This window comes from Xenopus laevis, chromosome 5L (assembly GCF_017654675.1).
Source record: "Xenopus laevis strain J_2021 chromosome 5L, Xenopus_laevis_v10.1, whole genome shotgun sequence".
In the NCBI taxonomy this organism is placed as follows: domain Eukaryota; kingdom Metazoa; phylum Chordata; class Amphibia; order Anura; family Pipidae; genus Xenopus; species Xenopus laevis.
This window is the reverse complement of record NC_054379.1, coordinates 115,254,825-115,273,419: the sequence shown is the minus strand read 5'-3', so window position 1 is coordinate 115,273,419 and position 18,595 is coordinate 115,254,825. Positions and strand designations below refer to the sequence as shown.

The 18,595-nt window shown below is 39.0% G+C and overlaps 1 protein-coding gene across 3 annotated transcripts in view; it reads left to right on the top strand.

Moving 5' to 3' along the window:
- The first annotated feature begins 3,435 nt into the window (after positions 1-3,435).
- fxr1.L (FMR1 autosomal homolog 1 L homeolog) overlaps positions 3,436-18,595 on the top strand; it is a 30,476-nt gene continuing 15,316 nt past the window's right edge. The window contains exons 1-5 of one of the 3 annotated variants that reach the window (XM_018261713.2): positions 3,436-3,598; positions 15,891-15,943; positions 16,533-16,626; positions 17,107-17,178; positions 18,155-18,303. In XM_018261713.2, coding sequence (XP_018117202.1) covers positions 3,548-3,598; positions 15,891-15,943; positions 16,533-16,626; positions 17,107-17,178; positions 18,155-18,303 — 419 coding nt within the window. In that variant the 5' untranslated portion in view covers positions 3,436-3,547. 3 annotated transcript variants of the gene reach the window in all.

Sequence of the window (18,595 nt, the reverse complement as noted above, 5' to 3'; positions counted from 1 at the left end):
ATACATTTTGTTGCTAGAAATCTCATCCCATTCAAAATGGGGTTGTTTGACTTTAGGTTAACTTCTAGTATGTTATAGAATGGCCTATTCTTAAAGGAACAGTTCAGTGTGAAAATAAAAACTGTGTAAATAGCTAGGCTGTGCAAAATAAAAAATGTTTCTAATATAATTAGTTAGGCAAAAATGTAATGTTTAAAGGCTGGAGTGACTGGATGTGTAACATAATAGCCAGAACACAACTTCCTGCTTTTCAGCTCTCTGAGTTAGTCAGTGACTTGAAGGGGGCCACATGGGACATATCTGTTCAGTGAGTTTGCAATTGATCCTCAGCATTCAACTCAGATTCAAAAGCAACAGATATGACCCATGTACCCCCCCCCTCAAGTCTCTGATTGGTTACTGCCTGGTAACCAGTCAGTGTAAACCAAGAGAGCTGAAAAGCAGGAAGTAGTGTTCTGGCTATTATGTTATACACCCAGTCACTCCAGCCTTTATACATTACATTTTTGGCTAACTAACTATATTAGAAACATTTTTTATTTTGCACAGCCTATCTATTTACCCAGTTTTTAATTTTACACTGAACAATTCCTTTAAGAACTTTTCAACTGGTCTTCATTTGTTATTCAACAGTTTTTGAACCCGGTAAGAGCCGGAATTTGTCTGCCAGCGCCCAAAGTCGGCATCATCCAGTAAACATGCACCTGCCTGCACCCAGGGTGCCACTTGGCCGGTATTTCACTGGCCTATTCAGTAAAATACCAGTTGGGGCCAGCATTACAAATTTACCGGCAATATAGCTACCGGTAAATTTGTGATCACCAGTCAAACTGCTCCCGGCCTGCCTCAGATGCACCATCAGCCCACCCCTTTCTTCCCTCTATAGCTAAAATACTTACCGATTCCATGCTCCACGACTCAGGTCCACCCCTCAACATCATGACCCCATGCCCCCGTGACATCACAACCCCACCTTTTTACAGAATGATCCTCCACCTCGTGGACCGCCCCCTTCTGGCAACCCTACCTGCATCCCTTAGGATTGGGCGCACAATGGGGGACAGGACGTGCAGGCAAGTATCCTCTAACGCCCTCAGGATCACGCAGAAGCTCCTAGACCCCAGAGTTCCTCACATGCGGCTGGGCGGCATGACATTCATTTGTCTGTGCCACCCTAAGCCTGGGCCTTGCCTTGACTCCAGTCTCTCATTCAAGTCACTGCCTGGTGGCTGAGGTAATTTGGACATTAGCAACCACATAGCTGATGAAATTCCAATCTGGGGAGTTGTTGAACAAAAAGATAAATCATTAAAAACTACAAAAAAAAGACCAGTTGCAATATCACTGTCAATATCATAAACAGTTAAGGTGAGCTACCCATTTAATGGAAGTTAATGGAAGTTGCAGCTATACGCTAGTAGTGGTAAGTGCATATTGCTCAAAAACACGCCAGCCTGTTTTATAGCATATCACTTGATGGGCAATTTCAGATTCACTTTGAATAGGGGCAATGTCTAGTGTTTTGCCCCCTTGCACAAAGGGGCAAATTCACTAACGGGCAAATTTTTCGTCAGCGACCACTTCACCAGGCGCAAATTCGTTACCACTACTCTAATTCACTAAAAAAAGGTAAAGTTTAGTAATATTCGCATCTGAATGAATTTGCGGAGTAATAACCGTTCACCAGATCGAAAAGTCGCTTGGTGATGGAGTCCTCTATGTCTATTAGTGAATTGGCAATGTCCCTGCGGAAGAGATTTGTTGCGACTTTGCCCTAGTCAATATGCCCCAAACTGAGAAACCTGTGTAGGTTTATTTCTTTCTTGAGCCCTGGTCAAACTGTAACCATGTTGTTTATTTGCCAGATTTTCAATAGTGATACAATCATCCATTCACAGTAGAATAGTAACACACACTGAAGTAATACGAGTGAGTAGAGGGCATTTTGGGAACTGTATGGTCACACATGCATTGGGCTTTCAGGGACACGGCGGTACCATGCAGCTGTCCTGAAACCATTTGAGAAGCCTGTCTCCCATGAATGAGCCTGAACTTCTATTTAGGGCCGAGCTGCAGGAAGGCTATATTTAGAAAAAACACTCACTGTACTTAATGGGAACTTGTGTTCATCTTTCTCTTCTCCGGCAGTCACCACTTGTCAGGATATCACTTTTGCACCCCCGCCTTTTTATTATTTCGCCCTCCCGTCTACTCTCATTTCTCACCCATCCTTAGAGTTGCCAGGTTGGCGGTTTTCCAGCCAATTTGGGCTACTAATTTAAAGCCCAGGCGAGTTTTGAAAGGACAAATCAGCCAACGTACAGGTTTGGGCTACTTTTTGGGACTTTGGCTGATTTGTACTTTGGAAACCAGAACAAGGTAAAGCTGAGCACACTCCCTCCTTTCTCCAGGTGGCCTGGTGCACAATGCAAGAGGGTACGGCTTGCTTGATAAAGGGGCTCGCCCCGAAACGTTGCACGTTCTCACAAAATAAATAGCAAGGGGTAACCCTGCACTTCAATTGCCTTGAGTGCCAGTGTATTTCTGTACATTTGTACTTTGGAAACAAGCCAAATTGTTTTTTGCCAAGCCTGTGTCTCCCAATGCATGTTGGGTAATGTAGTTTTTGTTTAACAATTTGCCAAGTTTAATATAAGACTACAATACCCAGCACGCAATGGGACTGACTTGTGTAGAGTGTGTGCTCTGTATCCCAGTTTCCAGTCCCATTCTCACTTTTTCCGGTGACTTTCCTCAATTTTGGGGCAAAAATCTGCTGGCCACCATAATGTCTAGAGGTTGACCTGTTTTAGCAATATTTATTGAAACTGTATATGTATTAGGTCGTTATGGGGCCCCTATACCTCCTGGGCCCCTCTGTAGTTACACCCCTCATGACGGGCGCATCTGTCACATCTTGCTTCATGGACAAATTTGCAAAACAGTGAAAAAGGCGTATTTTCACATATATTCATTTGTTTTTTTAGACTTTTTTCCACTGATCATATTGTGCTTGTTTTTGTTGTGCCTCGTGGCTAGTTTTGGGCTGGTTTTGTATCAGCCTTTGGCTGGTTTTGAGAATTAGACCTGGCAACCCTGCCCATCCTCCACATTCTCTTCCTCACATGTCATCATCATCATCTAACTTTCTGCACTGGCCAGAAGACAACTTTGCCCCGAGCCACTCGTGCATCGCCCACCTTTTTCTATTAACACCTAAATTCCCCTAGACCCCCTGCCTGCGCCGCTACTACTAGTTACCCCACCAGCCCTACCATCCCGCTATTTATTTGCCTCCTGCTTTGTTGTTGTTGTCAATGTACCAATCACTTATCAGCATTTCCAGCTGCCATCAAACTCCTTATCTCTACAGCGCGTCCCCGCCCCCTTTCCGCTCCCTGCTATCTTGACACCTCTCTTCGTTTCCCTCTTTCTTTCCCCGCCCTTTCCTTTTACCCATCCCTTCCTTTTGGTTCTTTCTGCCTACCTCCTCGGGTGACGCAGAAACTTTCTAGAAATCCTTCCCATCGGCCTTTGCGTTTCCAACATGGAGGACATGACGGTGGAAGTGCGCGGCTCTAACGGAGCTTTTTACAAGGTACAGTCGGGTTAGCAGGGAAAGCACGAGAAGCTGGGATTCAATTAGGCTGGGGACTGGCTCCGTCATATGAAAGGCTATTGTAGAGGAGGGTGTTAGGGTTAATAGAAGGGAGGGGTAGTTTGAAGGCCGGGGGACGGCGACTAGTGGAGGCCGCATCTTAAATGGGCAGGGGAGTTTATTGTGTTTAGCGCCTATTCACACCGTTATTTCCCTGCCCGCTATGCTCCATTCAGCAGTGATTGGTTCGTGGAAGCCCTTATTTATCCGCATACTGATACGGTTGTACTCGGACGGCCTGAGAAAGATACTGCTGCCCATAGAAACCTGCTTTGTATTGAATTGCATTGCCCTGCAGCCTTCTGCCCGAGCTCAAGCTCACAGTTGTAGGTTTCACAGCTCTATGGCTGCTGCACAAAAGACTCCCCCTTGTAAAGAACATTAAGGATTCTTATCCATTTAAAAAAATATTCAATAACCATAATCCTTGTCTGGTATGTAATTGTGTTGCAGTCGTCATCTTTGCACTGTCCATCCTGGCCTTAGATGCACTATATATATATATTCTAGCGATGCATACACATTACCACCATATACTGATGACTTGCACACGCAGTTGATGTCCCTAGAAGGGGGGTATTCTAACTGCTTAGGCAGATGCCTTTTTTCCCGCTGCCCAACTGAGTTTTATAAATAAACAATGTTGTAAATGAACTATTATCCTTTCAACATAAACATATTTCACTGTTATCCATCTACTAAAGGCCCTGATATTTCCTTTCAGATCAGACTATTTATATTTGCTATAGTTTCTCATGATCTGCGACTTGAGCATATTGCTAATGGTTATCAATGGGTTCTAGCTTTCTGCAGGTAAAAAACGTGAATTTATCTGATATCTCTGTGTTCTATATTTTTCATGTACCTGTAAGTAATGGTGTCCAGATTCATGTCCTCCAGCTGTGGCAGTGAACAAATTAGAGTATACTGTAGCTCACCATTATCTATTGGAGGTGGATTTTCCTGCAGGGGTGTCCTGTGTCCACACCCCCAAATATAATGGTAGAAAGCTGGACTTTAAAGTGCTTTTATTGGGGGAAATTGCACCACTGTGCATAAAAGCACTTTGCAGTCATAGTTACTGCCTTGGATTTCTCCAGGTGTGGCATCCATCAAGAACCAGAAAGTGTCATGCTGTTCAATGACAGGTGGAGAGCCACATGCATGATAACCCCTCCATAGATGTTAGGTTTGTGTCACATTCCAAAATCATGCACTTTGGCATCTTATGTTGATGCCTCTCATGGAAAGCTCACTTCTTGGCTAATCTTGGAAAAAATAATAGCAAGCTATTGCGGATTGGAAGCAGTGGGCAAAAGTACAGGCAGATAACAAGTGCCCGTTGGCCTATTTGTGACCAAATTGGCACTAATTTGCTTATGTGTGAGAGCAGAACTTGTCACGTTATCAATCAGCATCTAATCTGAGTTTGTTCAGGTATGGATAGGAAACCTAAACAAGGACAATACTATATCTATTATACCAAATGGATATTGCTAATGCAAAAATTTGATTAATTTTTACTATTTTTCCAAAATCTAAGTTTAAACTTGATGGTTCCTGTCTCTAAACTGTTACAATTTTGCAAAATTTAGTTGATACATTTCTCAGCATTATCTGTGGAGTATTAGCAACTTTTGTATCAATTTTAACAGCTGCCTGTAATGAAACCCAGAGATTCTGCCCAGCAGGGACAAAGCTAACAAAATGTATCAACTAAATGTATCCATTTAGAACAGTTTACATGGTCGGCGACCCCCCCCCCCTCCCAGGGCTGCTTCAGAAAGTGAAAGATTACACTTTACACTTCAATATTAGAAAAGCAGTGACACAAAGAAAATAGAAAGTCATTGGAAAAAGTTATTTCTGGTGATCTGTCTGAAATCAACTAGTTGTTTGAAGGTGAACCACCCCTTTAATATCCCTTACGGTATGATGATACAATGATAAGAATTGCTTATACTTGTGACATTAACAAAGTAACCTTAAAGCTCTCAGGATTGATCCAAAAACCTGTATCTGTTTTAAGACTCATTGGTCACTTTGGTTGTCACAGTCACACACAAAGGTGGCATTCTCAGGTGATCACTGCCACACAGCTTTAGTCATCAACATGGGCAGAATTTTTTTCAAAATGAATGGCACTCACCTGATGAAAGTTATTTTGATCATTTCCTGTTAAGTGGACTACAAAATGCCCTGGTAGCATGAGCTTTAGCAAGGAAACTTGTGGTACCATGTGAAAATAGAACATATTCATGTGCAATTTCAATTCTATATGGAGTCCTCTTTTTGGAAAATGGTTGGGTGTTAATCAACGGAATTGTTTTTTGTTTTTTTTGCATAAAGTCACGATGCCTTACTAAACCTGAATCAACATTCGTTAATCCGGTTTATTGAAATGCTAAGTAGTTTTTCTGCATATAGGGTAAATATAAATTATGATTGTAAAGTACTGCATTCCACTGAAGGCACTTACTCATGAACCCACCAAAATTAGGAATGGATTGCTGAGTCTAGAAGAATACTTAAATTATATCGTCAGGGAGGTAGGAGTTTCAGTACAAAGTATTTCAGCTGCCCCTGTCATTCTCCTTTCTCAGGCACATTGTCAGCTATTTAAACCATGCTCTAGCTTTTCTATTTATAACTGGCTTTCCTTCATGTAGTCTTTGGCATATTCAGAAAATGTATGAACTAGTACGGGTTTCTGTTTATTTTGTAGTATGTTAAGGTGTTATCAATTTACATTTTAAATGTACTTCAACTTTTCTAAAGCCTATAGCCATTTTAGTTGCTATGTTCCTCTAGGGAATAACGGCAAGCTGCTTCTTGTCACACATGGTCTGGTTCCCATGTTCCCACACTTGCACGTCAAAAGGGTGCTGTGTAATTTGGCTCTACAGTAATGGTGATTTTTCACTAAGGTGATTGTCAGGCATTCAGGTATGGTGATGTAGGATTATGAGAATCACTGTTGTCAACTTTAGAGCCATCTACCCTTGAACATTGATAGTAGAAATTGAAACCGCTTCAGCATTACTAAATTATACATAACATGTTTGGTTTGCCAATCGAGTTGAAATCTGCCATTTAGCCAGCTTTAGTGTATATTTATGTATTTGTGTATATGCGCTAGGGATGCACCGAATCTAGGATTCGGTTCGGGATTCGGCCATTTTCAGAATGGATTCGGCTGAATCCTTCTGCCAGGCTGAACCGAATCCTAATTTGCATATCAAATTAGAGGTGGGGAGGGAAAGCACGTGACTTTTTGTCACAAAACAAGGAAGTAAAAAATGTTTTCCCCTTCCCAACTCTAATTTGCATATGCAAATTAGGATTCAGTTCGGTATTTGGCCGAATCTTTTGCAAAGGATTCGGGGGTTCAGCCGAATCCAAAATAGTGGATTCGGTGCATCCCTAATATGCGCATGCACTCCGTTAAAACTATTTAAATAGTGATAAGATTTTTAAGAATATGGCACAACAGTAGGGCCGCTCCTGCAACGAGGCAAGGTGAGAAATTTGGCTCCGCTAGTGCAGAGAGCGATATTGCACTTAGTGTAGTAGCTATGCTGCCCCCCTTTGACCCGCTCCAACGCTGCTTTTTAAGCGTCGAGATGGAGGGGGGGGGGACAGCCTGAGGCAGCAGACCCAAAATCACCCATGCACAACAGATCTTTTTATTAATGTAGAATTGCTGTGGCTCAATTTGCAAGTGTTTTTTTTTTTTTTTTTTTTTTTTTAAGTACGATTAGTACAGTTATAAAATGTTGTGAATGTGTGATATGGTTGTTTTAGTATTGGGTCACCCGTGTTCACAAGTTGCTGGTGTCCCTGGACAGCACTCCTAAGAATTCTGGAGACGTGCTAGATAGCAGACACTTAACACACACAGAGAAAGTAAAACTTTCCTGAGAATGTAATTGCACAGGGAAGCAGCACAGCAACTCTATAATGTGTATATACAAATTAGGAGAACTATTATTTAATTAAAATTTTAATACCTCCAATTAAATTATTGGATTCAATGTACTATATAATTTATACTATTGGTGAATATACTTCTAAGGAGGCAGCTGGCACCTAAAGTTGTCACCAAGGGTATGAACGGGTAGTGGTGGGTATTAAATATTCACAGCTGCAAAAGATGCACATGCTGACCATTAAGGCTGTATTGATAGATACTTTTTTATGTGCTGTTTTTAACGCAATTAACCGACATGGAATACTAATAATGCTGTGCTTGCCTGCACTTAGGGTTCATGTACATTTCACAGTGTGTCATTCACACTGGTATTTTTTGGCTAGTTACCTTGCATATAGACGACATTCTATGTACATATTTAAGAATCTCTCTACTCGGTTGCATAAATATTTTTTGTCTACTCCACTCTCTGGGCTTTTGGGCCTTTTCCAATTCAGTGGTTCCCAACATGTGGGATTGCCTAAACCCCTTTGCCTTTAGCTGGCCAGAGTAGTGAATTAGGGTTCAGTCAAGATGAAATTTAGGGGTGAATGCGTATTTACCGCTTTTGGACATTCTTGGAACTTTTCCATGAAGACACTATGTATACCATATAACAATTTTATGTATACAGGTAAGTGACCTGTTATCCAGAATGCTTGGGACCTGGGGTTTTCTGGATAAGGGGTCTTTCTGTAATTTGGATCTCTATGCCATAAGTCTTCTAAAACATCAATTAAACATTCATTAAACCCAATAGGATTGTTTTGCATCCAATAAGGATTAATTGTACTTGGAAAGAAGTACAAGGTACTGTTTTATTACTACAAAGAAAAAGGAAATGTTTGTAACATCTAAATTATTTGATTATAATAGAGATGGCCCTTCCTTAATTCTGAGCTTTCTGGATAACAGATCCTATACCTGTACCATAGTTGGTTTGGGTAGGGCCAATCAAATGTTAAACTGCAAAGGGGAAAATGAGCACAAGCTGATTTTTCAGAATTATTGGGCTTGTATTGTGGACACCATTAACACATTTTATAAAAATGTTATTTTGTTCTTGTGATGAGGGAAAGCACTGATTTTTACCTCCTTTTACTACTGAATTTGAAATGTCTCCAAATGCATTTATAAATGCAGGTTTACACAGAGTATTTAGCATTTATGGGTGTGAGTCAAACAGTGCATTAAGAAGCATCATAATTGTGCATCCAATAAATATTTTTTCTGCTTACATTAATTCACAATGGATAAACATTCAAGTACAAATGAGTTGACTGATTTATTTAGTAATAAGCAGATAAAACATAGCTTTATTACTTAAACATTTGATTTTTCTCCCAAAAGAATGAAAGTAAAAAAGGTTTAAAACTCCACTTCAATCCACATCTGCGGGTCTACGTGCACGTGTATACATACATACATACATACATACATACATACATACATACATATTATCTTGATAATGTTTCACACTGTAGGTGTTAACACTTGTTTACCATTTTATGGTAGGCATCTAATTTTGGACATTGCTCTGGAAACTTTTGTTGGCTGTTAAGAATTTTGAAAAGAATGCTGGTCTCCTAGTAATAGTTTCTATATGTTTGAAACAAACAAATATAAGCTTGTATATCCACCTTCAATAACAAGTCTAGATTATATTAGGTAAGGAAAGGTTTTAAAATTACATTACTTCCTGTTACTGAGCAATTTTTTCAGTGAAACTTTGACTGTGTTTCACACCATGTTTTAGGCACAGATTTGTTAACAGAAAGCTGCTTTTTATTTTTCAATTCACAAGCACTGAAGGGGTCATTTATCAAAGGTCGAATGTTAGTTTTTTTATACCTCAAATTAACTCACAACTCGGATAGTTTTACTTTTAGTATGATGTTCAGAGTGATATTCTGAGACAATTTGCAAGTGTTTTTTATTTTTTATCACTTGTGGTTTTGAGTTATTTAGCTTTTTATTCTGCAGCTCTCCTGTTTGCAATTTCAGCAATCTTGTTTCTAGGGACCAAATTATCCTAGTAACCATGTATTCATTTGAATAAGAGACTGGAATATGAATAGGAGAGATGCCTGAACAGAAAGAGGAGCAATAACTACATATGCAGCATTTGTTGTTTAGATGGGGTCTTTGAAAACTGGAGGGAGTCAGAAGAAGAAGGAAAATCATTTAAAAACGATAAAAAAATCATCAATGAAGACCAACTGAAAAGTTGCTAAGAATTGGTCAATCTATAACATTCTAAAAGTTAACATGAAGGTGAACCATCCCTTTAAGAAAAAAACTTGGATGGGAAAAACTTGATTCAACGTGTACGAGTTGCGAAACCCAAAAACGAATTGATTGGATTTTTGTAAAAAAAAAAATAATTTAATTGATCGAGCAGGGGTCTTTTTGGTTTTATCCCTGAGGGTGATTGAATGAAGATAGATCAGTTAGTCATCGTATGCTGATGCTGTGTGCCAAATCTCAATGGAGCAGATTGTCTGTGGTATTCAGTGCTATAACAAATCAGTCTTTTTTTTTTTTTTTTTATGAAACGGCAAGGGCCCTGGCTGACCCACAGAGTGGTGACAGGTGGATATTGGCACGTTTTTGGTGTTGATGTCCACTTGTCATCGCTCTGTGCATCAGGCAGGGGTATTTTGTCTGCTGCTGTTTTCCATTGGGCAGCACTGGTGCACAAAGCTCTCATATGCCTTAAAGGAAATGTTCAGTTTAAAAAGAAAAAATGGTTAAATAGAAATGTCATCTGTGAAGGCTTGAATGACCAGATGTCTAACATAATAGCCAGAACACTACTTCCTGCGTTGCAGCTCTCTCATTGGTTTCCAGTCAGTAGCCTATCCGTGAATTGAAGGGAGTTATAACTGTTCAGTTAGTTGTCCTTTGAATATGGCCTGCATGCTAAAGACCAAGCTCAAACTAATTGAACAGTTTTGTCCCATGTGGCCCCCTTTTAAGTCACTGACTAACTAAGAGATGTAAGGAAGAAGTGTTCTGTTATGTTTAGGGATGCACCAAATCCACTATTTTGGATTCAGCCAAACCCCCCTAAAACCTTATTGGAAGATTCGGCCGAATACCAAATCCGAATCCTAATTTACATATGCAAATTAGGGGTGGGAAGGGGGACATTTTTTACTTACATTTTGTGACAAAAAGTCACGCGATTTCCCTCTCTGTCCTTATTTGTTGTCCTAATTAGGATTCGGTTCGGCCGGGAAGAAGGATTCGTCCGAATCCTGCTGAAAAAGGCCAAATCCCGAACCGAATACTGGATTCAGTATACCCCTAGTAATGTTAGACATCCAGTCACTCCAGCCTTTATATATTACATTTTGGCTAACTAACTATATTCGAAACATTTTTTATTTTGCACAGCCTATCTATTTACCCAGTGTTTATTTTTACACTAAAGTGTTCCCTTAAAGGAACAGTTCATTGTAAAAATAAAAACTTGCTAATAGAATAAAAAAATATTTCAGATATAGTTAGTTTGGCAAAAATGTCATATATAATGGCTGGAGTTACTTGATGTCTAACATAACAGAACACAACTTCCTGCTTTTCAGCTCTCTTGGTTTCCACTGACTGGTTACCCTAGTTACCAAGCAGTAACCAATCAGTGACTTGAGGGGGGCCACATGGGTCATAACTGTTGCTTTTGAATCTGAGCTGAATGCTGAGGATCAATTGCAAACTCACTGAACAGCTATTTCCCATGTGGCCCCCCTTCAAGTCGCTGACTAACTCAGCTGAAAAGCAGGAAGTAGTGTTCTGGCTATTATGTTAGACATACAGTTACTCCAGCCTTTGTAGATTACATTACTAACTATATTAGAAACTAGGGATGCACCAAATACACTATTTTGGATTAGGCCGAACCCCCGAATCCTTTGTGAAACATTCGGCCGAATACAGAATGGAATCCTAATTTGCATATGCAAATTAGGGGTGGGAAGGGGAAAACATTTTTTACTCCCTTGTTTTGTGATAGTCACGTGCATATGCAAATTCAGATTCAGTTAGGCCGGGCAGAAGGTTTCGGTCGAATCTGAATCCTGCTGAAAATGGCCGAATCCCGAACTGTATCCTGGATTGGGTGCATCCCTATTAGAAACATTTTTTATTTTGCACAGTCTATCTATTTACCCAGTTTTTTTATTTTTTTACACTGAACTGTTCCTTTAAACTGAAGACTCTAGTAGATCATTTCCTACTGAGCTGAGAAAACTTGCCTGCATATTTGTAGGATATTTTGTTTTCTTTGTAGAACTGATCTGTTTGAATCCAAATCCTTAGAAGTGCACACAGAAATGTTTTTTGTCCATGAGACCGTAAAGGTTATTAGCTGCTTATTTTATGTCTGTGTGATTGATTGCATTCCACATCTCTTTTACAATTAGGGGTACAGGGAAGCACATCAAAAGTCACAGAACATTAAGACATTATCATTTGATAGTGTATATAAACACCCTGTCTCCAACCCACTAAATTCCACCACATTAATGACGTGACCAACTACCAATTAAGAAAAAAGCTGTGTAACTACTTGCAGTCACTTCAATGTTTTCTCACAAATACAAGTTTCTTTCCCAAAAATATTTACTTGCAGGCACACAGAATGACCCCTCCACACAGCTCCACATGATGCTGAGTTATGTAGACATGTCCGCACTAAGGTTTTTTTATTTTATATTATACTGAATACAATGACAAGCAAGATATGATGTATACATGTGGGATAACAGCACACTTACTAATGCTAACTTAACTGGAAGCATGCAAATACATAGCCCATATTCAGATTTGCAATTATTCAAATGAATGACCTTGCAACAGTAATACTTGAACCTGGTCAGTGCTTTTCATTTGCTGATCACCTCTATTTCATTGACTGTAGTAATTAGTATTATTGCTTAAGATATGTAAGTTCTTACAGTTTTAATCATGCCAATTTCTGCTAGATACCTTTTTCTTACTAGACGTGGGCTTTCCCTAGTATAACTAAGTCTGTTACTATGTGAGATAAGCAGTATGGTAACTCGGTCATATGTGCAAATGCAAATATGCAGAGATGGAATGTTTTCAAAGACATTTTATCTGCACACACTCCTCAAAGGGATTATATAAACTCACAAGAAATTTTGATTGTAGCCATTAGGCAAAAAACAGAACTGTCAAAATCACCCCTTATCACTGTAGTAATCTATGGGAAATGCAGTGCACATATAGCAGTGACAGGTGGACCTTCTCAGTCTCAAGTTCTTGTCTCCACTGTGGGTGCACTGCATTTCCCATGGATTAATATGCGAAGCAGTGACAGGTGGTCTGGAGTGTTTTGACTGCCTCATGACAGCTGCAAAACTCCCTGTGTGATATTAGCCTTAAAGGGATAGTCATGGGGAAAAATTTTTTTTTCAAAATGAATCAGTTAATAGTGCTGCTCCAGCAGAATTCTGCACTGAAATCCATTTCTCAAAAGAGCAAACAGATTTTTTTTTATATTCAATTTTGAAATCTGACATGGGGCTAGACATTTTGTCAATTTCCCAGCTGCCCCTCGTCATGTGACTTGTGCTCTAATAAACTTCAATCACTCTTTACTGCTGTACTGCAAGTTAGTGATATCACCCCCTCCCATTTTCCCCCCAGCAGCCAAACAAAAGAACAATGGGAAGGTAACCAGATAACAGCTCCCTAACACAAGATAACAGCTGCCTGGTAGATCTAAGAACAGCACTCAATAGTAAAAACCCATGTCCCACTGAGACACATTCAGTTACATTGAGAAGGAAAAACAGCAGCCTGCCAGAAAGCATTTCTCTCCTAAAGTCACATGACTTGGGGCAGCTGGGAAATTGACAAAATGTCTAGCCCCATGTCAGATTTTAAAATTGAATATAAAAAAATCTGTTTGCTCTTTTGAGAAATGGATTTCAGTGCAGAATTCTGCTGGAACAGCACTATTAACTGATTCATTTTGAAAAAAAAAAATTTTTTCCCATGACAGTATCCCTTTAAGCTGGCCGATCCGATCGTACGAATCAACATACGATTGGACTTCCCCCATCTCCCGACCTGCCACTAACTATTCTGATCAAATAAAGTAAATAAAGGTATGGGACCTGTTATCCAGAATGCTCGGGACCTGGGGTTTTCCGGATAACAGATCTTTCCGTAATTTGGGTCTTCATGCCTTATGTCTACTAGAAATTCACTTAAACATTAAATAAACCCAATAGGCTGGTTTTGCTTCCAATAAGGATTAATTATATCTTAGTTGGGATCAAGTACAAGCTACTGTTTTATTATTACAGAGAAAAAGGAAATCATTTTTAAAAATTTGGATTATTTGGAAAAAATGGAGTCTATGGGAGACAGCCATTCCGTAATTCAGAGCTTTCTGGATATCGGGTTTCCGGATAAGGGATCCTATCCTAAAGAACAGATCAACCGATGTTCTGCCCCTGACAGCAATCGTATGAAAGTTATGTCTGACCAAAGCTAGTGACAGTCTCCCTCTGAAAATCGTACGATAGGCAATACATGCAGAGATATTATCGGAAACCGACAGAAATCTTTTAACCTGTCCGATCGACCAAATCACCGATCTCCGCCAGACGAAAAATGTCGGGACTGTCCACAAACGGTCCGAAAATCGTACGAATCCTCAATTTGTTCAATCAGATCTTTGCGTCTATGGCCAGCTTATAAGTAAAGAAATAAATATATATATAGCTTATATATGTTCATACTATTTCTTTTAAAGGAGATCTATAGTCGGAAAAACAAGTGAGCAGCTAGTAGGAAATGAGTCACTGTTATTTGTCATGGCAGTGAGCACTTTCTGATTTGCTGCTTAGAAGATATAAGTGGCACTGGCCCTCATACAAAGATTGGAGAGATTTCTTGTTCGACCTGCAGCTGTGAGAATCTTTGCTCAATTTAATAATGCATTTTGCTATGTGGCTTGTTTTGCATTAAGGTGGCCACTCCACACATAGTTTTTCTGGCTTTGGATACAGTTGTCATCAGGGTGTTTGCATATAGCAGAATCCTTTATATAATTTCCATTGTTTTTTTTAGCTCTGTGTTTAATTAAAGGAGAAGGAAACCCTTTTGCAAAAAACCCTGTACCCCCCACCCCACGTAGACCCCCCTCCCCCCCCCGGGGAAATGCCCCATACTCCATACTTACCCCTCGTCACAGATTCTTCCAGCGAAGTTCCACGCGTCCATCTTCTGCCTCCTCGGTAAGCTGACTGGGAGATCAGTATTTCTGCGTATGCGCAGTTGAAGCAGTTTGCCGGTTTGCGACAACTGCTCATGGATGCGTGGAACTCCGCTGGAAGAATCTGTGACGAGGGGTAAGTATGGAGTATGGGGCATTTCCCCGAGGGGGGGGGGTCTACCTGGGGTGGGGAGTACGGGTTTTTTTTTTTGCAAAAGGGTTTCCTTCTCCTTTAAAAGGGGCTGTATGTACCTATTTACACCTTTTTTCAATAAAAAGGTGTACCTATTTACACCTTTTTTCAATATAAGCAAAATAAATAGAATCAACACTGAAAGAATTGGCTGAAATGCATTTATTAAATTCTTTTATTTACAAATAAGCATGTTTTTAAAATAACCGACAAAAATATGTTCAGCATATAACCTATTTGGGGGTAGATAGGTGAAATGGCGAATGATACGATATGACATTGGCTAGTTTATTTAGCTGTACTTCATTTTGGTAATTGAAACTTATGCATAGTTACTTAAAGGAACAGTAACACCAAAAAATATAAGTGTTTTAAAGTAATGAAAATATCATATACTGTTGCCCTACACTGGTAAAACTGATCTGTTTGCGTCAGAAACACTATTATAGTTCATATAAACAAGCTGCTGTGGAGCAATGGCGGAAATTGAAAAACGGCTATATGGCACAGGTTAACGAATGGATAACAGATAAAACCATTAGACAGACAGAGCTTATTTGCTATCTGCTGTGTAACTCGAGCTTTTTCTCCTTTGAATGGCTGCCCCCATTGCTACACAGCAGCTTATTTATATAAACAATAGTAGTGTTTCTGAAGCAAACACAGCAGTTTTACCAGTGCAGGGCAACACTGCATTATATTTTCATTACTTTAAAACACTTATTTTTTGACGTTACTGTTCCTTTAAAGGTATAAGCTTCCTTTTACTTAGGTCTCTTTGGTATGTCAAGTCAATTTGTATCTGTTTATCTTTCAGGGATTTGTCAAGGATGTGCATGAAGATTCCCTCACAGTTGTTTTTGAAAACAAGTAAGTATAGTAGAATATGGTGCTCATATTGTTAGTCAAAATTACTTGCAAAAGAGATTTTGAGTTACTGCAATTAAGGGTATGGGATCTTTCATCTGCAAAACTAATATCCAATAAAAGCTCTGAATTATGGGAAGACTATCTCCCATAGACTCCATTTTAAATAACATAATTACATTTTTTTTAAATGATTTCCATTTTCACTATAATACCACAGCACCAGCTAAAATATTTGTAGTTCATATTGATGGCAAAACAATCCTATTGGGTCTATTTAATATTTTTCTTGAAAACTCAAGATATGGTGATCCAAAAGTTTAGAAATAAACTTTATCCGGAATATAGACAACTATTGACTTTTTCTCTGTAATAATAAACCCAATACATTGTACTTGATCCCAACTCAGATATAATGAATCCTTATTGGAAGCAAAACCAGCCTTTGGGTGTATTTAATGTTTACATGATTTTCTAGTAGAGTTAAGGTATGAAGATAATGGAAAAATCAATTACCCTGTAGTAACAAACCTGTCAATATTTCGTAAAAATTATAAAAATTCACTTGTAATTTTGTATCTCCGACCATTAGCTGGCAACCAGAGCGTCAGGTGCCTTTCGATGAAGTCCGGATGCCTCCTCTCCCTGATATTAAAAAGGAAATTACTGAAGGAGATGAGGTTGAGGTGAGTTTAGAATATGGTAGAAGATCTTAGTGGTGGTAGAGAGACAAGGGGTGATGAACCCCCCTTTACATACTTTTTCTTGTTTAATTTCCTTTCAAAAATATTGAGATGCAAATTTTTCTCCTATGGACATGTATAAATCTAGACATTTTACTTTTCAGTGTAGTTTTGCTTTTTGCTCTGCTGTATACATCCATCTTTAGGGCTATGAGAAATGAGACTGTTTTGTTTTTTATGCTTTGTAAAATCTGTGTGCCCATGGTGGTTGGGTCTGATTCAATACCAAATTGTTGGGTAAGTTAGGTAAGCTCACACTATTGCACAGTATAGTGGGATAGTTGGATCACAGATTCCCCTTTAGCTGCTCCTTTGTGATTTTTTTGCTGTTTCTGTTTATCATGTTTGTGAATCTTTGCTGTTTATTCCATCAATCAACGTAAACCGAATTCTTGATGTAAGAATTTTTTTTCTTTAATCTAGGTGTATTCCCGAGCTAATGACCAAGAACCTTGTGGGTGGTGGTTAGCAAAAGTACGAATGATGAAAGGAGAGGTAAATGTCTCTTATTTTTGCGTTATTTCCAGATTAAGGTTTTTTATTATTTGTGAATGTTTACAGCATTGTCAATTCTAACTGGTCATTACGGACCTTTAAAGTGTTTGAAAAGGTTTACCCATTAAATGAATTGTTCAGTATAAACATAAGAACTTGGTAAATAGGCTGTGCAAAATAAAAAAATGTTTTCAATATAATTAGTTAGCCCAAAAATGTAATGTATAAAGGCTGGAGTGACTGGATGTGTAACATAATAGCCAGAACACTACTTCCTGCTTTACAGCTCTCTTGGTTTCCACTGATTGATGACTTGAGGGGGGGTGGGGCACATGATTCATAACGGTTTGCTTCTGAATCTGAGCTGAATGCTAAGGATCAATTGCAAACTCACTGAACAGTTATGTCCCATGTGGCTCAGAGTTAACTCAGAGTTAACTCAGAGTTAGAGAGCTGAAAAGCAGGAAGTAGTTTCTGTTATGTTAGACATCAGCTCACTCCAGCCTTTATATATTACATCTTTTACTTTGAGAGACTGAACTTAACATTCCCTAAGAGCATGGTATTCCTCTGAAGTGCAATGTAGAAGACTATCCAATTATGTTGTACCTGAGTTCTCCACGTGCCTATGCCATAGTGAGTTCAAAGTGATAGGAAAGAAGGGGGCTATGTTTCTCCCTACATTCTACTATAGTGAAACACATGAAAGATCGACTGCAGGAGAACACAGGTAATAACACTTCTGGTAACATCAGTAACACCAACCTTTGGTCACATTTGCAAAAGTCACAAATTTAACTCTTTGTACAATGCATGCCCATTATGCTTGGTATAAAGGAAATAACAGTTATAATAAGTTATCTTTCCCAAGTAAATTCTAGCTTGCTGCTATAGACTTGACAGACCAGTCCTTGATTTTCATAAAACAAAATTCTCTGTGGGGTTTATAAGTTTGCTTTTTATGTTTATTTTATAGTTTTATGTTATTGAATATGCTGCTTGTGATGCTACCTACAATGAAATTGTAACATTTGAACGTCTGCGACCTGTAAACCAGAATAAAACCGTAACTAAGAACTCCTTCTTCAAATGTACAGTGGATGTCCCTGAAGATTTAAGAGAATCGTGAGTAACTTGAGTAGATTTATTTTACAGTCAGATTCTGCACATATGTACAGAATTCGAATTGGTTTTACTAAATATTTTATTAGAAATACTAATGGATGAGACGAAAAAAATCTCTGATTTGAAAATACATTTTCACTGTTTTTAAATAGAAAGGGTGCATCCCTTGCTGGAAGTGTTGTCCTGTCTAAAATGTTTACTTTTACTTAAAATGCAGTATACTTTCTAAAACACTTATTCTTTAATGCATTCACACTATTCACCGAGAGAAATTCCTCTTTACTTGCCGAGT